Source organism: Mchenga conophoros, linkage group LG3 (genome assembly GCF_057382185.1).
Source record: "Mchenga conophoros isolate Kocher_MC1m ecotype Shallow Benthic linkage group LG3, M_conophoros_male_GT1.1, whole genome shotgun sequence".
NCBI lineage: Eukaryota > Metazoa > Chordata > Actinopteri > Cichliformes > Cichlidae > Mchenga > Mchenga conophoros.
The window spans coordinates 84,639,058-84,663,560 of NC_140528.1; the positions used below are offsets into that span (position 1 = coordinate 84,639,058).

The 24,503-nt window shown below is 43.4% G+C and overlaps 2 protein-coding genes across 3 annotated transcripts; one reads left to right on the forward strand and one right to left on the reverse strand.

The window, feature by feature from the left end:
• Positions 1-4,338: 4,338 nt before the first annotated feature.
• On the reverse strand, positions 4,339-7,093 carry LOC146581204 (N-acetyl-D-glucosamine kinase-like). Of its 2 annotated transcripts, XM_085267574.1 has the most exons (10): positions 6,957-7,093; positions 6,475-6,559; positions 6,184-6,282; positions 5,957-6,098; positions 5,540-5,650; positions 5,355-5,467; positions 5,187-5,274; positions 4,997-5,094; positions 4,835-4,913; positions 4,339-4,727 (listed from the first exon to the last, which is right to left on the reverse strand). In XM_085267574.1, exons 1-10 carry the CDS (start codon positions 6,983-6,985, stop codon positions 4,525-4,527), a joined length of 1,047 nt encoding a protein of 348 aa, XP_085123700.1. In that variant the 5' UTR covers positions 6,986-7,093; the 3' UTR covers positions 4,339-4,524. The 2 variants fall into 2 exon arrangements, with proteins under 2 accessions (XP_085123700.1, XP_085123701.1); XM_085267575.1 differs by lacking the exon at positions 6,957-7,093 and having other exon boundaries at positions 6,453-6,558.
• Positions 7,094-8,857: 1,764 nt separating this feature from the next.
• On the forward strand, positions 8,858-24,017 carry LOC146581205 (uncharacterized). Its single transcript, XM_085267565.1, has 5 exons — positions 8,858-9,213; positions 20,036-20,356; positions 21,449-21,548; positions 21,653-21,825; positions 22,464-24,017. The coding sequence occupies exons 1-5, from the start codon at positions 9,157-9,159 to the stop codon at positions 23,820-23,822; spliced, it is 2,010 nt and encodes a 669-aa protein (XP_085123691.1). The 5' UTR covers positions 8,858-9,156; the 3' UTR covers positions 23,823-24,017.
• Positions 24,018-24,503: the final 486 nt, after the last annotated feature.

Sequence of the window (24,503 nt, forward strand, 5' to 3'; positions counted from 1 at the left end):
CATTTATTTAACTTAAAAAAAACCCCCAAAAACTAAGTAAATCATCCACCACAGCTGTGTGGACACGTAAGCCTCTGCCCAGCACGAGGATGCCAGCAAGTTCACAGCTCACCGTCTTCCTGCCAGCAGATGGTTTACTGCTACGTTGCGACTCAGCTTTTGTGACCTCGGCGAGATAACCGAGACTCACGCACAAAAGCCATGACCGCTATCTCCCTTTTCTGCGGAGGTGTTTGGACAAAGCAGCTCTACAACATTTCATACTAACATGCTGCACTTTAAGTCTAAATCAAAATACAAAAAATACATTTTTTTCTGAATGATCTGTATTGAGTCAAGATTCAGACTGTAGACCAGTGACAAGGTGGGCGATCAGAGAAGGCATCCTGCTGAGTCTAGGTGGAAATACACAAGATAAAGGGACAGACATGAGAACATAAACAGAATAAGCACAGGGCAAAAGCCTGCAAGTGTCAGGCTACTCACACAGAGCTTCCTTTGGCCACTCTGTATCTTAGGGCCATAGTTGAACTGGTACTCTTGTTTGCGGCAGCTTCCTCCTAGTCTCTGTGCAGTAAGTTGCTGGCTGTACGTGGGCCTGAGGCAGGGCGCTGCTCTGACAGATGGTTTTCAGCTCAAAGCACTCAGGTCCCCTTGCACAGCTGGGAGTAAGAAGAAAGGGGAGAAAGTGTCTGAAAATAGCACAGACAGCGTGAGAGGACACGATGAAAAGGTGGAATTTGTGTCTGTGCCTCACCGGCTGCCCTGACCTAAAGAGTTCTGGAGGGAGGAGGCGCTCAAACCCCACAAGAAGGCACTCTTATCCCAGTGCTGGTCATCTAAATGGGAAGTTTCAAAGCACATTCATTCAAATACAGCTTCCTCTGCAATTTAGAGACTATATTTCACACCATGACTCAACAACAGTAACAACAATGTACTTCGATTTTGTCTTATTGTCTGCATATATATCGTTTACCAGTCTAACTATAATAGCATATATGTAAATCTCTGGTTTTAGACTGGTTTAAAATACTATTTTAAACAGGTTTTTTTTTACCCTTGGGTGTGCATGGTGTCATATAGCCCTGATTTGGTCGTCTCAGCCAAATGACCTGTTTGGGAGGGGCAGCCAATTAGAAGAAAGCTGGCTAAAAGCAAGGGTGAAGGGAGATAAACCTTCCTGTTTCACACAGTAGATGAACTGAGAGGTTACATCAAGTCCATCGTAGCATAAAGAATGATCATTAGTAGTGGTGATGGAAAATAACCTAGTAGGCTAATTTTTTTTTTTTAATTGAATTTTGCTTGTACACTTAAGCCCACAAACTAAGTGGGTTATACTCACAAGCTTTCCTAAAAGCATCTAGCCCATGGTCCATATTAAATGACTTAAATATAAGGCACGGGAGCCTGAATCGGGCCGGCAAATACTCCAGTTCGGCCCACTGGATGGCTTTGGAAAATGTAGAGGAGAACATAAGTTTTGGACTTTTAACTGTATTTTCATGCATTTTCGAGCTTTTGCTACAGATACAGAAATAGATTTCTGTAATTTTGCACATTTAATAGTTACAATTTGAGCCTAAAAAGTCGTGGTTACAAATTTCTCTCATTTGCTACACAAGAAATTCTTTATCACTTCAAAAAACGGGGGCATGAAGTTGAAATTGCACTTCTTTACTTATATCGAAACCTCAGAGATTAAATGTGTAGTTAAGCTTCTGTACACTGACACAAAGCGCAGTTTGACTGGCCTGGCACACATAAGATCAAGGTGAGTTTCACATCCCTGATTTATGGTCATAAAAATCTGTTCTACCTTTGTTTGTGTCAACAGCAGACCAGCCTTGAGGAGGGCTGAGCAGGTGCTGCAGTCCACTTTCTCTCAGTAGATTTCTTAGAAAATCATTACAGCTGGACGGACCATCGGTGGAAGACAGCACAACCACACCTGAATGTGCACAAACAGCGAAAAGTGGGTTTCACTACATTCAGCCACGGATTCGGCTGCAGTTTGAAAACTCTACGAAACACGAACACGAGTGCTATTTTAGAAACCAGAACAACAAAGGCTTTGGTTTGACAGGTTTGTTACCTGGAGCTCAAGCACACAAACACCACACGAATCAAATCAAACAACAACAAAAAAGAAGCAATCTAACCTCCCTTGTAGACAATCTCAGTCTTGGTATCGTTTGCCTCCTGCTGCTGCAACATGTTTGCTGCCAACAGAAGAAAGCTGAGTGTCTCTACACCTGCCGGCTACATGTTGAGTATGCATGCCTGCTTCAGAGAGAAACACACAAACAGTCCTTACCTTTTCCACCACATCCATCACAAACACCGCGCTGCTGACTTTCATCCTCTTGACCAAGGAAGAGCTCTGTCCCCCTGGCAACTCCTGCATCCAGTGTACCGCCAGGGCGGAGCCAACGCCCTGATTTGCCACGGAAACGGAAGGTGTGAGGATGCCAAATGAAGACATGAAGGCAGAAGAAGGAGGAGGCTGGGGGACAAAGCACAGCATGTGAGGGCCTGTGGTGGTGCTACTGCTAATGGAAGGAGTTTTAAAACCAACAGCCGGCCCACGTGGCTTCAAGGTTATTCTTTCAAAACAACAAACAAAATAAAATGGACCTGTCGTGTCTTCATACGTGCACAAATTCATCCAACCTGTAATAAAGGAGCTCACTCACCTCATCTCTGGAGTTCAGATGTGGGTAGCGCTCCCTGACGGGTCCATAGTCCTTCTTGTAAGTGGTGAGAAATCTCCCTGCACTGTTGAAACCATGAGTCTGGTCAGGGGAAAAAAAACAAAACAAAACACAAACGGGCATTTTGGGGGGTTTAAATAGGAGTTTAGCTTGTTGTGATAGTCAGTCTGAGTGTATAATGTGAACAAACCTGACATCCTGACAGAAACAAGAGCTTGTTCAGCCACAGTATGCACGCTTCATATTTACTTACATCACCATGATGTCCTGAACTTGATGTGGTATTTTTATAGTATTGCACTGATAACCACTGATGCACTAATGTAGGTAGATGCTGATTTTTATCGTTTGTTTTAAATCATAACTCTGGATGCAACACTCCAAATTCGCCAAAAGATAAAGATAATAATTGTAGTTGTGCTTATATATCTCATAGACCTTATGCCAGCTTGTTTTGTTTTCACAGCTTGTTTGTGCTGCCCCCTGGTGGCCAAATAACAGGACTGCAAGTGAGGATTTCAATACGCGTTTCTCAATGTTATGAATTAAAAAACAAGGACAAAGCCTTGGTGGGGTCTTGCCACATTATTTAAAAGAAAAATAACAATTTGTTTGTCTGTTGTTTCCCACTGTTAGGTTAGACAATTAAGATCGGATCTTATTTCAAATTGAAATAAAAGTTTTAGTTTAATTCTCCTTTTCTGTTGGACTTTTTAAACCTGTGAATTTCAGTTGAACAACAACATGTTGCTGCTGCACTCCAACTCCCCATCAAGCTACATATTTACCTTCCGGTGCTCCAATGTAAGCATGCTTGATGGTTTTTTTGGTTCCTCCTCGAGTAATCTTAGTGCTTCATCGCTGTATTAAAGCCAAACTGAAGACTAGAGACTGTCCAGCGTGTCTCTGAGTGAAAGCCAAATGTTTTTAATTGAATTTGTTTATTCCACTGAATTCTACTGTGGAATTACAGCCAATTGGTACAAACAGCTCCCTGCTTCAGGGGCTCAAATGTGAATGTATGTGACTGTAAGAAATGATTTTTTTTAATACTTATTGTCATGTTTTAGGTACTTTTTTTTTTTTTTTTTACTTTTCTTCTTCTATTGCTACATATTTGTCCTCAGGAGTTGAAATGCAGTTGGAGCTGGTTAAGGTGATCAAATCTACGGCTCCCTAAAAAGTGGAATGCTCCACCTTTATATTAAAAAATCTTCTAGGTTGCTGTTTTGCATCTGCACTGTCACAAAAAATGTTTGTTATTTGTTGGCCTGTTCCACTTTCATTGTGGTAGTTTCAGTTTTGGGTTTATAGTAACAGTTTCAAATTACACACTGGCATCGAAGTGCAGAGTGCAGAGGCCTCTCTGCGGAGCTTGCATGGTCTCCCAGTGTCTGCATGGGTTCTCTTGGGTAGTCAGATTCTCTTCCAAAGACACCGTTGGGCTGTTGGTTGATGCTAGATTGGCTGTAGGTGAGAATGTGAGTGTGGCTGTTTGCCTCTAAGTGTGACCTGCCTCAGTGTTCTAAATGTGACACTAAACTAGATGAAATTTAGGTAAACACGATGAAGGAAAGCCCACATCAATCAGTCTAAAATGATCCACAACAATGCAAAGATCTTCTATAAATTCAACCTCATTTTTATTATAAATCACAAATGCAAACGAGCATTAAAAAGTCTTTGCACAGTACGATAAAATTAACATGAGCATACTGAGATCTGACTCTTTAGTGTCAAAATCAAGTGCAAAACAATCACGTTAAAAATTAAAAAACTGGCCGGCAAGTCTTCCTGCAACTCATTCTCATGCGCTGCTGCTGAAGGTGTGTTGATAGAAGACTTTGGCATTGGCGGCATAATCCATGGCTATGGTAGCACCTGAATGCTGCGCTCCGAGGCCGGCGCCACCGAGCGCCGAGGACCGCTGCAAAATCAGAAGGCTGTAGCTGCAGAAATGACCCTTGTGCTTGTCAGATGATGCCAGTTTATCCAAGACTTCAGTGAAACCTGGGGAGAGACGGAGAATCTCAGACTTCTTCAGGATAGAAGCTACTCAGGCAGAGGAAGTGGATAAGTTGAAGGGTTTCATGATGAGGGTCCATGGAGACACTGACCTGGCTTCAGGAGCTCCCAGCTCTTCCACACCGAGCCCACACACAGGATTGGCAGGCCGAGGTCGCCGCTCAATAGTGGCTGTCAGGAAAATAAAAGAAGACGCGACTCAGAGAAACGTGATCACAAACAGGTGACAGCACGTGACTGTGTGGGTGTGTTACCTCCTGCGCTGCAGGTAAGACTGCTTCTACATGTTTTGCCAGGACTCGTCCAGCTTCAGCAAACACATGACGACAGAGAGCGTCCCCTGCCTCGGCACCTTTAACACACACACACACACAAAGTCTGACTTCTACCTTACCGCTTAATCTTTCACATTTCAAAGCAGACCAGGGAGTTACACCCTCCTACCTTCAGCCACCTTCTTGCAGAACCCTGCAAAATGAGACTTCTGGAAGTTTCTGTAGAGATGTGGCAGCATGCCCATCAGATCTGACACCTACGATAAACAGAGTTTTACCCATTAGACGGTATCGCTGTGTATGTCGACACATCTCTCCGAACTTTTGGGACTCTGACCTGGAAGTACTCCTCCATGGCTTTTCTAACATGCGTGGTGTCGTGAGGAGGAGCGACCAGTTTGTCTTTGCCGTCGAACACCGTCTTCACAGCCAGGTGAGCTATCCAGAAGGCTGGGAAGATGGACAGATAGCTCAGTCTGATCTATAAAGATATGAATAATTCACATATTCCGACATAGTTACCTGATCCCTCATCGCCCATCATGTGACCCCAGCCCCCACAGCCGATCTGCGAGCCATCAGGATTGACTAGTTTGCAGTTTGATCCGGTCCCTGATATCAGGACTATGCCCCCTGAAGACAAAGATCTTGATGATAACGCTGATATGCTGATACCATCAAGCCATAAAGCTCAGGGTCAGACAGTAAAGATGATACATAGAGCCACACCTAAAACAGTAAAGTATTAAACTGCGACCTGCTGTAACATTTTAGGCTAAGAGCAGCTCTTAAACACAAGTTATGTCAAATATTTAACAATCATACCGTAGGACAGTGTCATTGTGTTTGTTACATGAACACATTTATGGTTGGGGCAGCTCTGTCTTCCTGCTGAGGACTGGCTGCTGTATGAAGCGAGAACAGAAAATGGCAGCTTACCTCGATTGCTGGCCGTGGCCATGGCACCGATGGCGTCTGTGGTGATGAAGTAACGTTCGCTGAGGCTGGGGAACCGCTCCTTCATGAGAGCGATGAGTCTGTCGATGGCATCCTTCTGCTCGCCTCCGCTCAGAGACATGCCCTGCGTACGCAGATGCACACAAATCAGATGTTAGGGCTCACATTATTTCAATCAGCAACCTGCACCGGCACACAGCCAGACTGACCAGGGAGTATAACGGCGTGCCTGGATCCAGCCCCGCCTCGACCTTGGCTCTTTGGACCATGTCGTCGATGGTTGAGATACACTTGTCCACGCCGACCAGCTGTGAGAGACAAAAAGTGTTGCAAAATAAATGGAACTTGCTACAGTATAACACAATGTAACAATGTATTCACTCAGAAGACAAGTATAAAGACAGTCTATTTAATGTGCAAACCCCTCATCCGGCCACCATCTGCCCCCTCTTTCCCCTTTCCAAATTTCTCCACCTGCCTCCATCAGCACTTCCGCTCACCCAGTGGTTGGTGGATGGTCCCGCCGTCTCTGCCAACACCTTCCCATCCCCTGACAACAACACTGCTTTGGAGTGCGTTCCTCCCCTAATAAGGAATTGACAAATACATGAACGGAGCTGCTAACCACCAAAGCAACTAGACATCACTATACAAGACCATTGTATGCATCTTCCCTGATAGAAACACACACACAATTTAAATAGATCCACAAAAAAGGCCCCACAAACCTCATTTAGACAAATACGTATTTATAGCATACTTTTAAAAAAAATAAATGATGACATTTTAACTGACAGAAACAGCCCACAAAAGAGAAGTGATCACGAGACACACATACTCGCGCACAGCCGTTAAGAAAACTCTTCACTTTCTAATTGACCTAAAAACTTGAATAAATGCCTGTAATACACACAAGCCTTACGTGACACTTCATCACAATAAACTTAGAAGAGTTTTACTGCTTATTTTAATTGATTCTCACCCCTCAACTCCGCCGAACACTCGCTCCATGTCTCAATTCCTGTTTTGGTCCGGGCAACTGCGCAGATATCGCGAGAGCAGAGGGTGAACGCCCTCCAACCTGTAATTATGACTAATGACCAGTAGATGGCAGCAATGTCTTTCTATTTGAGAAATTCAGCAGCAGCCTAGGGCTACAATCATGAAACAAACCAGGGGCCTTCAAGGAGACAGATGCGAAAACAATATCAGGTAGAACACGAACAAACACGTGATGTACGCTACAATTAGATTCCCTACAGAGACGTTAAAAATAACATTTAGCAACAGCTCTTATCTCCCTTTAACAGTTACACGCGAGTGTTTGCATCCTGCAATAACTTACAGGACGGTACTATTAGAGAGAAGCTGCATTGGCCTGATAGTGGCATCATGCCTCTGTAATGAGTGCATAAAGAAAATATGCACTCCGCCAGCATGTGAGGCAGTCTGCTGAAGTTTAAATAATAAGATGCAATGCAGGAGTACAGGGTTTTTTTTTGACCTGTGAAGGAACACGAGCCAGCAAAAAAACCCATTTTGCGTCTGAGTCATAGTTTAAACATCACGATTGAGCGATTTAGCGCCATTTGGCTGAAAACTGGGGCGCTGCAAGCCAGCAGGAGGCATCTGCAAAGCATTAATTTTGGGGGCCAGCTTCTCCTGCCAGCATAGCCTGCATCACTCACAATTCCTGTGATGTTTATGTAATTTAAGTATTTTAAGTGCTAATCTTGAGCTCTCAGAAAGCTGGGTGGTTTGAAATGAACAGTAACAGTCGCTTGTAAATGTATTTATGAACTTTTTATGGGATTTAATTTTGAACCAAAACCCAAATTTGTGTAATTGCCAAAAATACTCATCCCAAACTAATCAATCACCATATGAGTTCATCATATTTTTAATGAGCCACTAAAGCTTTCTATCACACATGTTACACAAGGTTGAGGAGGTGGGAGGAGAGAAGGAGATGAGCGGCTCCGTGCGCGTACCACGCTGCTCACTCCTTCAGATGAAGGGAGTGAGTTGCGACAAGTATAACGCATTTAATACAATACCGGTTGTTACTTATTATTTCAAAATAAACGTGCGCTACGGGCGAAAAAACTCAGTTTAACAGTAAAACTCATTTTTTCCCCCAAGTAAGAAAGCATGTATAAATATTCCCCGTGTTTTTCACACTTCCATGAATAATGATTCTTCATGGGTAATGTTGATCTTCCATGTTTTACAGAGAAAGCTCATAAATTGAGAAGTGAAATTTCCTGACTAGAGTTTCTTTTTTGGGGGGCTGGTGGATATCACTTTTAGAGGATCCTAGAATAAACATTTCCCCATTCCGGAGACTCGTCGGTTTCAAATTCACGATCAACATAAAGCACATTGTGAACTGATATGACAGCAAGATTTTCAGTAAAGCCTACTGTCATAGGAGTTCAGCTCGTTTGTTTTACTTTGCCGTGTGTATACTAAAATAAAACTGTTTTAATTTAAAAACAATAATCATTTACACTTCTAATGAAGTATTCAACAAATATTTGATGCAATGCAGTGGGGGGAGCTGATAAGGACACAACTGGGTTCAGCAGGCTGTTCTCAAACAATTTCCACACTTTTAAGTGCAAAAACAAACAAATACAAAAAAAACAAATACAAAAAATTCCCCCCACCACCAACATAAATTGTCTATATTTAATTATCTAAATATCTTTGGAACATTTTCCACCCGCTGGAGAAGCTACACACAACTACAGCAAACTTCTCTTGTGGTTTTTGCAACCATACGCATGAAGTCAAAAGACATTATTCAGCGCTTTTATTGTGAAACCGATACCCGGAAGTGACGCGTTGTCGTATCAGCGCGGCTTTTCATTGGTCCATTTCTACAGGAGGAGTGAGAAGCGACAGATAGTCAAAGCAGCCGACAACATTTGGACATTAAGTTTGTGAGGACTTCTCGGTGACAGTTTGGAACTTTTTCTTCTTCTAGTATCACCATGACACTGTTACATGCGCGCGAGCGTCGCGATAAACACGGTTTAAGGCCTGTGGAGCGGAAGTGAGAGAAGAGAGAAGTTGTTGAGGGGGTGAAAGAAGAAAAAAAAAAGGTGATTTTCTTCTGTCAAGTTCAAGTCCAGTTTCATCTTTGTGGAGGACGGCGGGCTTTAGCGTTTTTGGGGGGCATGGACACCCACGTTAAGGAGGGACAGCTTTATGTGCAACACCAAAAGTTTGGAAAGGTAAGACCCAGGAATAGAAAAGAAAAGAAAAAACGCTGCTTTTATTGATAAAATGTTGCGTTCACAGAAATAAAGGAAGTGCGTGTAGCCACAGCCAGTGTTATATTACAGGCAAATGAAACGAAGTGGTGGTACTTTAATAAGAGCCTGTAATAAACAAGCCATAACTTCTCTCTCTTATCTCAGCAGATAATATTCCATGTAATTTATTCAGGGTCACTAAAAAGAATGACAGATCCGTGCAACCACACAAACTCCACTCTATACTCAGCCAGTTTTGTGGATAGCTGCTGCTCATTATTGAGAAGCAAATAAAGCCTTTTAGGGGAAGAAAGAGGCACTAAAACTGCTCGTGACAGCATTATGTTGTCATATTTTGATTTTAAAAAAATCACAACTAAGTGATGTTAACTTTGTACCTCCACCAGACAGATGGTTTTTTTTTTGTACCTCGTGGCAAGTAAACAGAGCACTGGTGCAATTACAGGCCAGTGGCTTCAAAGATAATGCTACTGTACCTGCAGAAGGAGGAAGTCAGTGGCTGTGCCTTCAGTGATCTCTTCAGTGATCTGGCCTTTTTTTGGTGTGGTGGTTTAGAGTAAAGGTGATGTGCATCTGTGTGCATGCAAATTCATCTCTGGGCTAAATGCAAGAACACATGAAACTAAAGTGAACTCAAGCTCCCCGAGTACTGTCAGGAAGGGAAGTTTGGTTGTGTGTGCGTGTTAGTGACAAGCTTTATGTGACTTTCCACAACAACTCATGATAAAAGTGTGTTAAACCATTAAAGTAGAGTCGGAAACCAAATCTATTTTCTACAAAGACGGCAGTCTTTACTTTCACTTCAGCTCAGCTGTCTGTACTTGCTGTTTACACCATTTAAACTCGCTGTCAGCATGCAGACTTTGTGTCGTCTCGCAGCCACACACAAGCAGCACAGCTACCTGTGTGTTTTTGTGTGCATGCTGGTGTCAGCGCTCGGCCTCAGAGCACCACTGCATAGGAGCTGGGTTACTCTTTAAGATTTGTAAGAGGGTCTTTGTCTCTCCGTTTCTCTGTGGTCATATGACATGGACCAACAAAACATTCTGGCTCCATTTCCTGCCCTGGAATCAACACTTCACAATGCATATTCATACGCCCAAAACATAGTTTCAATGCCTTTTTATAGGCTGTTTTCAATAGAGCGTGATCAGACCTAAATCTTTCCATTTTCAAAAGTGAGGCGTTGTCTTTTACAGTGTCGAGGACCGAAGACCAGAAGTACCCTGAAGGGTATAAAGAAAGTATCAAATTGAGCAGAATAGAACAGGAAGCAAAATGCTGGCTGATCTGAAAGTGTTGAAACTAGTGCGAGGTTTGGTGGGTGAATTATGCAATCGTTCGAGCTGTCAGTGGACAGGGTAGGACGTTCCCACGTGTATGGTCGGAAAATGTGACTTAAGAGTGAAGTGGCAGCGTCCAACCCAAGTTTCTGTTTCGCTCTGTTCTTCTTGTCAAACATTAAGTAGACCGTAGACCGCATTTTATATTTAGCTATTATCTAATCAGCTGTTTATTTCACTGATTAAATTAACTTGTTAATGTTTTTGTCCTATATGGTAAATACGTGCTAGAGATAAAGGATTGAAACAAACAAACAAACAAACAAACAAAAGTATTTTGTTTGAAGCTGAAAGATGCTGATAGCCCCTGTTATCATCTGAGGGTTTTTTCTGTCAACTTCAGAAAAAAACGTCTTCACAGAGAACAGCTGCTTCCACAGGCTGGCTCCTTGTGATGGGTAAAATTAAATTAGAGATAACTCTGCAGATCTGGCCCACTGTGGGCACTTTTGTTTGACCAGTGTTGTAGATGCTGTGATGGCACTGCGATGGCGCCCCATTTGCTGATCTGGTTGAAACAAAATAGGTCACACAATGATTTTTGTTTGGTATTCATTCATTTTATCATCAGTGCCAAGTCTTTACCAGAAGTAGCCCACATCCGCAAGATAACCAGAATGCGCATCATCCTTCTATAACTTACCCACGAGACAAATATTTCTGCTTTTCCTTTGATGCCACTCTGTGTCACAGCGGTATTCATAGGATCCAAAATATGGCATATTGCTCTGTTTTAACCAATCAGAAGCACATTTGAGCAATGCAGAGGTGTAAAACAGGGCAAATATTTGGGGTGATGCACCTTTATGTACACTGTAAATATGGTTTATTGGAAAACCATGTTTGAGATAAATATTTGGATTTATAAATCTTGGACCTGCAGATTGCAGTCCACTTTCATGCTGGAGCTGCACAAAGCTTTGAGTTTAAAGAGTGCAGGTGTGGGCATGACGGTGCAGCTCTAAAGCCAGGAGCTAGCTGCCACTTGAACAGACGGGGTGTGTCAGAATGAAGTGGAATTACATGCCCGGAGGCAACTACATTTATCCAACAGTGATTCATGTCTGAAGGTCCTCGCGGTGGATTAATGGGTTTGTGTGTCAGATTGTCTGTATTTGCAGGTAGCACCTCAGTAGCTACATCACATTTCTCGGAAAAGAAACAACAAATCATTTGTAGTTTGTGGAAGTAGCATACAGGAAGGTGTGCAGTTTTCCTTGAATAGTCTGCAAGAATAGTACAAAGGATCATGATGGCAGTATTGAAAATCCCCATCGATGCATTAGATTTGATATTTTCCCCTCTTTGCATAATGATTTACTTTCATGTCCTCCTGGTTTTACAAATACCTGATATGTTTGGACCGAACTCTGTAACTGTGAGTATTTTAAAGTGTTAGTTCTGTAAATTTTAGAGAAATTTACAAAACATTTACTGCACTTTACACTGGAAGACAGTGGGAGCAATTTCTTTGCGTACATTTTAATGTTGGGGTAGGGTCATTGTGCTTATCGTTCCCTGTTCTTATCAAGTCCTCGTTCCCATTCAACATCTACAGGCACAACAGTACTTCAGGGAGTTTGGTTCATATCTTGGCATAAAACCCCCCCAAACTAAAATCTTTTGTCACTCTCCCGATCACTCGGTTAGAACACAGAGAAAAGCTCAACGTCATTATACTGATTTATTTCCGGTGCACTTTCCCCCCTTTGTCGCCTTTAGTCAACAGGTCATCATGCTTCAGTAAGCATTAATACTTCTGTACAGGTATCGTGTTACAGCACAGTGACGTTTTCAGAATTGTTACCACCCCTAAAAATACGAATACTTGAAAACAGAACTACCCTTTTTGTCTTTTGACTAAAACTACCATATAAATGAACTTTGTCATGGACTACGATATTACAGTAAAGCTTTTTAATTTTGTAATAAAAGTAAGCTAAACAGTTTACTGTATGAACATTTAGGCACGCACAAATGTGGCACATATTTGGCCAGTTCAAGCTAGCGTTTACTAACAGTCTAACTTTCTGACTCTGCGCATCAGAAATTCGGTACTCTTGCGGCTGGAAATGATTTATCATATTTGACAGACTTCCTCCGAGACATAGATTTCAGAAAGTCTTCACATTTCGCAGAATTTGTCATTTGTTAATGTAAAGCCGATGCTGCACGTGCTCGCTGAAACAGAACTGAACATTCAGCGTCTTAATAAGGACCTCATTCGCATGTTTGCACACGTTGGTGATGGTTGAGCTGTCATGAAAGCTGGTAGCCATCCCTGTCAGGAGCGACTTGAGTAACATGTCATCGCTGATGCGAAGGATTGAAGCACAGACCAAAAAAATCCAATGTTTCCAGCTTTCCAGGGAATACTTGTTGGTTTGAAGTGAAAGTATTTGAGAGTTGTTGTTTTATCTGATAGTTAATGCTAAGATAATGATGAGTTAACTGGTCACCAGAAATTTGTTAATAATAAGTCCTTTTTTATGCAGCAATTCCAACAAATCCACTGGTTCCAGGATCTTTAGATTTTCTGTTTGATCTTTTTAACTGCTTGTAATATTTCTTGACATTTACAGACCAAATGATGATCATAAAATTTCTCTGAGGATTAATCGGTAGCCAGAGTGCCTGTTCCTATTGGATCTGCTGGTCGATTTGGCTAAACTTAGACCTCAACTTCCACATTTTGCGACGACGTCATTGTTGAAAACCGCGTTGGCGCTGAGAGCGACCTCTTACCTGTGTTACCTGATTTCACAGACATTACTATTGCCCTTAAAATCTCCACTCCACACATAGCTGTTTTTCCATACGGCGTGTGCACAATGGTACCAGCCTCACCGTGTAGTAGCGCGAATATAATTTGAGTCAAATCAGCAGATCGTTTGGGAGCGAGTAACGGAAAGCGTAAATGAACCGAACTGGCAGTTATTGCGGTTTGCTCAAATGTTATTGTCTCACATTAGTTTCACTCAAATCTGAGCTCATTGTGATTCACGTTTGGTTTTTGGGTCGAGAGAATCTGCAAACAGTTGAGAAAAGCTTGAGTTTATAGACACCACAGAGGACTGAGGTTAGGGCAGCAGACCTGTGGTCAGAGCAGTTGGCCATCTCCTTTTCTCTTATAAAACGTCCTCCTCGTTTGTCTACCTTTTACATAAAGTCACACATAAACAGAGAGCCCTCTGTTTTCCACCAGATTCCTTTTAGTGCATATTACCAACAACACACGGCATGATACAGACAAACTTTTATGCTTAAAGAAACACACACACACACACACACACACACTGGCCTTGCATGTGCCACTGAGGTCTGTCTGTGGCCAGTAAGAGGATGGTGGAGTGGGTTATTACACTGGTTTATTACAGACAAAGAGCATCACGTGTTCACGCAGCGACAGACTGGTTAAATGTATATCTACCTGCCTGAAAGCATCTGTCTGTATGCAAACACTTATTGTAATGACAGTTGGAAGGACAAGCAAATGAAACCCAAAGTTTTGTAATCCTGACTGGAAACACAGTGGAATCTGTGGCATATAAACAAACAAAGAGTTGAATATGTGTAAGAAGTGCAAAATTCATTATTTTTTTCACCATTATGTTCAGTGCACAGCTACCTGAAGGAAAGAAGAAGAATTATATTATTATTATTATTATATATTATTATATTTCTTATACTACCCTAAAGTGGTAGTCAGTCATGAAGTATGGGCCATGTGCTTCTCTTCGATTCTTCCAGCTCTTGCAAACAGACAGGACATCACTGAGGAAGTTTCGCTCCTTCGCTCAAATACATCTCTTTTGCATAATTTCCACTCTGTGTAATAGCGGCTGATAACGGCCGGTTGCCTTATATGGAGCAGCTGTTTCACAGACAGACATAATGCACACACAGTCGCACACCCGCACATGCTTTAAAGTCTCACATCCTTTTCATGTATACCACTGAATTACATCACATTGTAAGAAGGGCTGATCGCGGTCTGCGTGTGTGCATTCGCTTGTATGGTCCACGGCAAACAGTTGGGCATTCTCACACAGACCCACACACACACACAAGCAAACATATATACACTGACACAGACCAGGATTCAGATGAAGGAAGCAAAGAGGATCCTCAGTAATGACAATCCCACACATTTCCTGTCTGTTTTGGCAGTTCATTTTAAAGGCTGCAGTGTGTGTCGGTGTGTGTGCGTGAAGGACTTTGGTAAAGCTGTCTTATTTAATGCGGGGACCTCTTTTATGGCTGCATTTGACAGGGATATTAAGACATTTATTATGAACACATTTACCTCAAGGCCTTCAGAGGTTATCCAGCTCAGCTTTTACAGGAAACCTCAGAAAGACTGTAGGTTGTAGATATACACAAACCCTGTTGCTATAGCTGTATCTGAAGCATCATGCAAATATCATAATTCCACCTTTACATACTGAGTCACACGTTGATGATTTTCATGCAGCGGATGATAATGAAAAAGCTGTTAGGGCTTATTCAGTACGGCAGTACTGATGGTTGACAGTAAATACGGGCAGAGCATTTACTGACGTACAGTTAGGAAGTACTTCATTTTACATGAGGTGCTCTATTTTATTTCTTCTTCTTTATCCTATTAGTCCTTTATTTGTCAGTTACAGTTAAGTGTACTTCGCCAGTATGTTATATACAAATATTTAGATGCAGCACCTACCGCTTTGAGAGCTTTTACTGGTCCTAACAAGCATTTCCACTACATTTCCTTAAGTATAGCATCCAAAGACTGTCTATTACAGTCTAATCAACGAATCCCAAAGAATCCACAAGCTGGAGTTGACAAATTTCTTAGCTGACATGCAAATGAGTATTTCATGATTTACATCAATCTGACTGCTGGGCTAGTCTGCTGGCCTGGGCTCTGTAGAGTCAAAATGATAACAATATAATAAAATAACAATATTTAAATGGAATTTACTAAAATGTTTCTGACGATAAAGAAAAATAATATTTAACAGTGTTTTATTGATGTTCCCAGCTTGCAGGCAGCAAAATCAAGTGAAGGACGGCATCCAGCTTGTGTGAGCTGCTGTCTAACTAATTCAAAGCGTGAATCTATTGTAACAAGGTAACAGAAGCTTCAGCGTTGGGGAGCAACAGTAGTGACACAACAGAAGTCAAATGTAGAGTAAAATAAAAATATCTCGGGTCGAGTTTTTTAACCTGCTGATTTAAGTCTTCCTTTTCCTCACTGTGACCACATCAGGAGTTTCCATCCATCGTTTGCTTTTCCTGTCGTATAGAGTGCAGCTAGCAAGCGCTCCAGCGATGTTCAGTTGAGTTAATTACTTCGGCCCACACATCAGCTGGCTCTATATCTCCTCCTTGCATGCCTCCGTAGCCTGTTTGTGCTTGATGGTGACTTTTTGCCTCAATTTGTTGTTTCCGCCTTCAGCTGAAGCAGTTTTCTTGTTGAAGTTAGTTAAAGTAGCTCCTTTATTACCCTTAGTGTCAGACATATCTGTGCATGCTACATAAACGTAAACTTATATCATGTAAAACTATACTGGTTTCATTTCAAGACAATATGATATGCTATACCAACTGTTTTAGCAGGTTTTGGATAGCTAGGAGATGTCCAAGCCAACAAGTCCTTTTCTTTGTTTGCTAATCCACACAAGTTCAAAATAAAGCTAAATTATCGTCAGAATAGAGCTGATTACATATTTGGCAAATGGAAACTATGTTTTTCCTACTTGCTGCTTGGTCAAGACACTCAGAATATGAGAAGACTAGAAAGAGAAACGATAAATAATAACTAGCTATAGCGATTTAGCTTTAAAGGTCTTTAATGTGTCAGTAGGAAAAGCAGGTGTAAGTAAAATAGAAGCTGGCTGAATTCCTTCGAATCTCTTTAGCTTCTGGATCCTGTTATAATTCCCGTTGACTCACTCTCACACTTCTATGGAAGACAGCTGAATGGCATGAAGCCACTGTAAATGGTTTTAACCCTTGTGTGTCTCCCAACATGACAAATGAATGTGCCGTGATAAAGTATTTTTGTTAAGTTGTATATATCATGTCATAATACCACTTTTCTTTAAAAAGCTTTAACCCTTTAAATCGATGTCAAAAGTCACACACTGGGCTGTGGCTGCTGTTCCACTCAGCTTTCAGGTTCTTTGGGCTTTAATTTTCTGACGTACTAAATAATGTTTTCGCTTCTTATCAGTGAAGTAGAACCTTTCCTGCCGTTGTAATATTCATATTTCTCATTTACTTCTGTTCGCTGGATTTTCCCTGCTGGTCGAAGGACTTTACCCCTGACCTTCCTGTTACAAACTCAGCTGTCTGGCTGTCAGGCCTCGCTGAGTGATTGAAGGGGAAACACATCTTTTTCAGGAGAAATGTCCACATATGACTTAAGAGTAAAAAGCTTGGAGGAATTTTCTAAATAAAATAAGTTATCAGCTTCATGACAAACACTACTTTAGTCTACACTGCATTGACTACATGCAGCCGTACATGTCTTCATGTCTATTTTCAGCAGTGAACGCCGGGGCTCTTTTACACCTGCCGAGCTTCTCATTGTTCAGCGTCGGATCGCGTGCCACGTTGTTTGCTGCTGTCCTTGTTTGTGGAGGAAGAGATCATTGTTAGCTGTTGCTTCCTCACCGCTGGCCTCGAGGTAGAAATGATAAACCTGTTGCCAAATTTTGTCCGGGTCATTTTTTTTATCCCGGGAGATAAAAGATAAAGCAGGCACATTTCTTTACACAGAAGACACGTAAACCCAAAACCTCCTCAATGAGATATTTTTAGTTAATTTTTAAACTAAAGTGATGTACAGATGCAGTCAGCGCTGGAGTAGTTAGATTAAAATGAACTAACTGTTAAACCTCAAAAACTCATAGAATTATTTTAATATACTAAATTAATCTATGTGTAAACTCAAGATGAGTAAATGCTTTTAAGATAATTTTTCTGTATGAGCAATGATGACTAATGCTGAGGTCTGCAACTGCTGCTGATTGAATGTAAAGGAAACAATGGCTTGTGCAACAGATTTGAGTTAAACTGCACTGGAGTCATCACCACATGCCTCCTACATTAAGCCTCAGACAGCAGAGCGGTAGAGTAACAGAACAGCCTGGAAATCTCATTTTGACTCAGAATTTCTGAACCTTAACTTTACTCTTCATCAGTTTTTAATCATTTGTGGACAATTTTGCGTTCCCCTCTACTGCTATCAGATCAAACCACACACTTTTAGCTCGTTCGACAGACATTAACAGCATAATGAAATCATATCTTGTGTTTCAATTCAAATTCACCTTTTTCTATCCTTTCAGCCTGTCCCACCCACTTAGGCAGCTTTCAGATTTAGTTTAAACTCAGCCTACTTGTCTGATCGCTACATGAAAAACAAACTTGTGTTTCTTTTCTTTTTTTCGCCTGTCCCATTTGGTTCTTTAGCCATCAGAATTGTTGTCTGAAGACCAACAAGGATACCCAATGGATTTACTTTGCCAAATGGATCTTCGTGGCATTGCCGTATTGGTCCATTTGGTCGATCTTTGTTTTTATTATTTATTATATTTTATTTTCAGATGTTACAGACGGGACAGACATGAGTGAGAGATAGGAAAGGGAGAAAGAAAGAGGAAGGAAAGGAAAAACAGAAGGGGAGAGGGACAGTGAGAAAAGGGGGGGAGAAAAAAAATAAAAATCTCCTGGATCACCTGTTGAGAGAAGAATAGAAAACAAGCAAAAAAAGACAAAAAAAACAAAGCAACATACTAAACACAACACCATCGCATTAATCTAGCTAAGTGTAAACAGCAGTAAATACTAAATATTCAATGTTGTTGTGCAGCACGCAGGACAGATGTGCTTCGAAGTAGCAGCCAAGAAAGGTGTAATTTGGGTCTACGAGCAGTGAACACCCGTGTGCATACCTGTGTGGATCAGCGCGCTTGTATTCCAAAGGTTTCTCCATGTAATGATCTGCTAGGGAGTGTGGGGGGGCCACAGCCCCGTCCTCCAGGGTGTGAAGCAGGTATGGAGGAGATCAAAACTCCAGACATTCAGAGGCCCCCAGAACACAAGAGACCAAGGAAGACCAACAGAGGGGCAGCCGCACCACTGTCCCAGTAAGAGCCGAGGAGAGTCCCAGATGAGGGTTCACTCAGCAGCCGCGGAGCAGAAGCCAGGGGGAGTTGCAGTGACGCGCCCGTGAGCTCCGCCGGCCGCCAGCTGTGCCTGAGTGACCGAGCCCCAGGCCGAGAGGCCGGGGGCACCCCACCCCCGAAGGGGCCCGAGCGAGCCCCAGGGTCCAGGCCCCGATAAGCGGCCGCCAAGGAGTGAGCCGGTGTGTACCTGGACGCCCACCCCCAGACACAAAGAACCACCAACGCACCGACACCTGAGGGAGTCCGCCACCGGCAGGGGAAGTGGTGGTGGGTGGAGATAGGCCTCCAAACCTTGCAGGGCCTGAGATGTCCCCAGAGAGGTGGCGTCTGATACCCAACCTGACATATAGACACAGACATACAGGCACACACAGACACAAACATCCATTCCCACCCTCATGCTCTCATATGCACTTACTCCACACTCAACCAACGTGGAGACAGACATAAAGAGACGCTGTACACACGATCACACTCCCCAAGCGTACTCTACAAACCGGGTCTAGGTACCCTTGCTCCTGGAGGGGGGAACTGCACCCAGACCCAGGTGGTGTTACCCTTTTCCCTGCGGTGGGGAGAGGCAGACCACCCCGACTCCGTAGCAGCAGGGAGGCCCCACACTCCAGACCGCAGTCGGACGGCCAACTCCACCTAGCCCTCCCGCTCCAGCAGGCCGCAGAGAATGGGGGTGGGAACAAACTTGTGTTTCTAAAGACTTGTACTGTAAAGTGAACAATGTCAGTAAAACTTAAAAAATAAAAACTACGACAGAAATGTTCAGAAGAAAGTAAATATTACACACCCTGTACTTGAAATATGACCTAACCTAAGAATGTGTAACCTCCTCACATGTTTTGCAGTGATGACAATTTGCATTTGGAGTCATGCTTCTGTCCACATGGCAATATTTGTCAAAGTTTCCTGTTACTACTGATTTGGTCTTCACAACTAATGCAAGAAATGCATGGTCAGAGTGTACAGCAGCCTAATCAGCTCTTTGGCTGACCTGATTTATTAGTGGGTCAGTATTTTAGACCCATATTTCCCAGTCTCTGTGTCAGCATTTATAACCATCAGTAAATGAAAATTAAAAAAAAGTGAGAAACACCCTTCAACCAAGTTTTTTGTGACATACTCTATCAGAGGGTACTCTGCAGCTTCCCTCTTTGTCACTGCAAATAAGCAGGTGAAAGGTGCTAAAACGCTTCTCTCGGTTTTAGCTACAATAATGTTTAATGATTTTTCTCGTTACTTCCACAGAAATGGAAGAAGAACTGGTTCGTCCTCTACCCTGCCAGCCAAAATGGCATCGCCCGCCTCGAGTTCTTCGACGCTCCTGGTGGTGGAGGTGGAGGTGGCGGAGGCTCCGTAGGCGGGTCCAATGAGAAGACCAGGAAGCTGGACAAGAAGATCATTCGCTTGTCCGAGTGCATTTCCATCCTGCCTGCACTGACAGAGAGCTGCCCCAAAGACAACATGGCAGCGTTTTGTGTGGAAACAAACGATAAGATGCACGTGTTTTCAGCAGAAAAGGCCGTTGCCAAGGATTGGATGGATACCATGTGTGACATTGCATTTCAGGTATTTTTTATAGTTTTTAAAGACTTGTACACCTGCTAATTAGTACTAAGTAATATACAAATAAAATACTGGACTTGACTAACCATACAGGTGTTATAGTCAAAAGCTCAGTCATTCCTATAAGCGGCTTTGAAGTCACCTAGCCTCCAACACCTTTTTGTTGCAGGCCTCAAACGTTTCATTTGTCTTAAATGAACTTGGTCATTTTAGCATGGGCGCCTATGGGGGACCGACTCACTTTAGTAACCAGCCTCATGTGGACGTTAGAAAGTTGTCGATTTTCGCACTTCTCCGCCGGCTTTATTTTTCAGCGCCGTAGGCTGATGCTCGGTTTGCTATAGGAAGCAGAGTTTGCAGTGTGTGACTAATACCAGGGTGGATGTGTGTGTGTTTTTTAAGGCTTCCTGTGTGTGTGTTTAATGTCTTTATCTCTTGTTGTATCTACAATATGTTTCTTTGCACCTAGCTTCTCTGCTCTGTAGTGTACAAGCCTAAACGTGACGACAAATATTTGCACAAATTTAATGAAAAAGCGGATTTAGTGCAATTCAGTATCGACTGCAATGTGGACTTTTCTTTTTGTTTGTGCGTGAGTCTTCCAGATTTTCCCACATGCCCTTGGAGTGTCTATGTAGGCCGCAGCTTGCACCATGTGAGCGCCTACACACATATACACAAACATGAACGTAGCAGATATTTGCAGAAAGGAAGCCAGAGGGAGTTTCCAGGAGGAAGACTGCACACTCAGCCTCTCTAACGCTTTACTCTTTTCTCTTCTCACTCTTTTTACTTGGTCCTTCACGTCTGCTGTGTTTTTATGAAATTCCGTTTTATTTATATAGCACCAAATCACAACAATAGCCGCCTCAAGGTGCTTTACATTGTTGGGTAAAAACCCTGCAATAAGACGAGAAAAACCAGACAGTCAAGCAACTCACTATGACCAAGCACTTGGCGACAATAGGAAGAAAAAACTCCCTTTTAAAAGGGAAGAAACCCTTGGCAACACATAGCTTACATATGTTTATGTGTACATGCTGTGAGTATCCTAATTCAGTGTCTGGTTGTCTGTTGTGTTTATGTGACCAACAGGGCGGAAGTGGCAGCAGTACCAGCGGTGCTGTAGACTCTAATGGAGGACCCCAGGACCTGCAGATGGCCGAGAACCTCATCTACTACTCCAGAGAGGAGGGTAAGTCACAAAGCAGTCCAGTCTTTTGGGCTCAGGGGTTAATCTAATCCAGCCAGATATTTTCTAGAAGATTTATGAAAAAAATTGCTCTCATTTTGTTGCAGTGAACGAGTTCTGGGTAACCATTCAACGGACCGAGGCCTCAGAGCGTTGTGGGCTCGCGGGCAACTACTGGCTGAAAGCTGAAAGCGATGTTTTGATCTTGAAGGAGCCAAAGACCAAGAGGCAGGTTCTGGTGTGGCCCTACAAGCTGCTGAGGAGATACGGCAGGGACAGGGTGAGTGAGATATGTCTCTGATAGGCAGAAAAACGATCAGAGCAACAGAGAAATGGCTAAAATCTCCTCAGGTCATCAAAACGTGTTGATCTCTGACAAACTTGGAAAGGATGTGTGTTGTCCTAAGTTTAAACGCACGGCGCACGACTGATTATACGTAGGAAGTGAAAACAATGACAGCGCGTATATATGTGGTTTGAGCCTCAGCGTTACTAAATATATTTAAGGTCCGACTCTCTGTGGTTGTTTTGTGTCACTTAGATGCTTTAAAGCTCAAGATCAGGACTTAAAATTAGCAGATGACCTTTAAAAGAGGCTGTTTAGTTTGTCTACTCATGATGTTTATGTTTAAGTATTGATGCCATCGCTGGTGCAGGTTGGAAGGGAAACAGATAATGACTTTCAACTTTCTGCCTCAGTTAGAATTTGGAAGTAAATTTATTATTCAGATCTAATCAGAAAACTTGAAAATGAAGCGAAGTTCACTGGAAAAAGGAAGTGCTGGGACTTGTGCGACTAGCTTCTGTTGCTTCTGTTTCATTTTGAAATTTGTTCAATCCCTTCTGTAACAGACACACTTAACTCTAAATTTTGGATGAAACCCAATTAACCTTTTTTTTTTTCTCTTCTTTTTCCAGGTCATGTTTTCATTCGAGGCGGGCCGACGGTGCGACTCAGGCCCTGGCACCTTCACCTTTGAGACCAAACAAGGGAACGAGATCTTCATACTGGTCGACCAGGCGATCCAGTCACAGAAAGCTCTAGCTGAAGAGCGCCGCCTCAGCAGCCCTTTGAACTCTGAATCAGACTGCTCAGCATCGCTTCAACATCTCCGCAATACCACTTCTGCCAGCATGGCGACGGGAAGCGGCGACAGCAGCAGCTGCAGCAGTCGCGAGGCCGACGGGGATTCGGGCGGGAGCAAACCAGGCTCGGCTGACGGCGTGCTCGGAAAGAGAGACGGAGGAGACGGAGGACGGGTGCAAGGAGGTGGAACGGGACTTAAAGGGAGGAGTTTACCAGAGCCTCCAGGGATGTTGGGAGGTGCAGGGACACCTCCGCGGTCTCCCAAAGGACATGTGGGCAAAGGTGTGTCCTTATCTGATGAAAGCGCAGGCCTTTATTCTGAACCAGCTGATTCAGTCCGTTTGCCTCTGCAAATCGCTGATTGTCTCTATTCTGACCCGGTGGACAGCATCAAGGCTCAGAACCAAACCAGCAGCCCATCCACAGCCACCGCTCCAGTGCCCACTCCACGCCAACGACCAGTAGGCGACGATTCCGTGGGAGCGGGCGTCCAAGGGGATCACCCGTCAGGCAGTAACCACAGGAAGCACCCAGATCTGTACTCGCATGTGTACGATCAGATCACTATGGATCTGAACGCACTGAGTCTAAACGGGGGTGTAGGGAAAGGACGAGGGGGAGGACGGGCGGTGAACAATAGCAGGCGACCCCCGGGAGGTAACGCAGAAGGAGCTCCGTCACCTCCCGCCTCTTCCCAGGAGCACATATATGACGAACCAGAGGGTCGTGCAAAAGGAAGCATACCCGCTAGCTTAGGAATGCTTTTTTATGACAAAGCTCACGCGGAGCCTCACAGCCAGAGGAGACAAGAGGAGACGGTGACCCCATCAGGACAGGAGGGGAAGCAGCCTCAGAGACAATCCCCTCCCCAGTTTGGCCAGGGCCGTGGCACGCCACAGCCTCCGACGCCGCGGTTCCCCAAGCCCCTTACCGCTCCCAAGCCAGGCAGGGGTGGTTTCACTCGTAAGGAGCCAGTTCCTCTGCCCCCTGGAAAACATGGAGGTCCCGCCAATAACGTGAACAACAACAACAACATTTGGGGTGGTGGTGATAGTGGAGACAGGGGGAAAGTGGTGTACAGCAAAGTATCAAAATCTAAGGCTCCAGCTACTGCTATGTGGTACAGCCAGCACCAACAAGCACGGCTGAGAGCACCCGATATCATTTATGACAACCTGGGAGATATTTGACACGAATCGCTTTTTTCAAAGAGGTAAGATGACGCTGAAAGACAAATTTTTGGTCAGCGCCTGCGGGCTTTTCCAAAGGACTGAGTGCATTTCGCATTTCTTCCAGCGGCAGACTGGAATAATGATTTGAGACAGCGGATTAGCTCACAGTCACGAGAAAACCACAACATGGCTGTATTTTTTGAAACATGCTGTGCAGCTATAGCAGTGTGTGTTCCAGAAAGAGAGAGTGAGTGTTTGCCTGGTCAAACCCATAATTGGCGTACCCAAGCCACAGTGTGGTCAAAGCCAGCCACTTCATTTGAACGAACACACGCACACATAAAGGAGCCGAATGGATGTGCCAACAAGAGTCTCTGCTTACGGGCTTGACTTGAAGACGCTGGGAGAGTGGCTTGGCTCTTCTTTTCTCATCCGCTGTGGCTGCGAAGTGACCGAAGAACATGTTTTTTTGCACTGCTGCTTTCTCCGTTTCTCTGAAATGCGTGACGGACACAAGTCATTGTTTGACAGTGAGACGAGGGACACACCAAAAGGAACCAGTCATTTTCTGTTTGTGTTTTCCGGGCTGATATATTCTCTCAAATCTCACCAAAGTGGGAAGATGAATTTTTTCAGGCCAGGACACTAATATGAGATGTGGTCGCACTGGAAGAGCTGCTGTTTAAAAAAAAAAAAAGG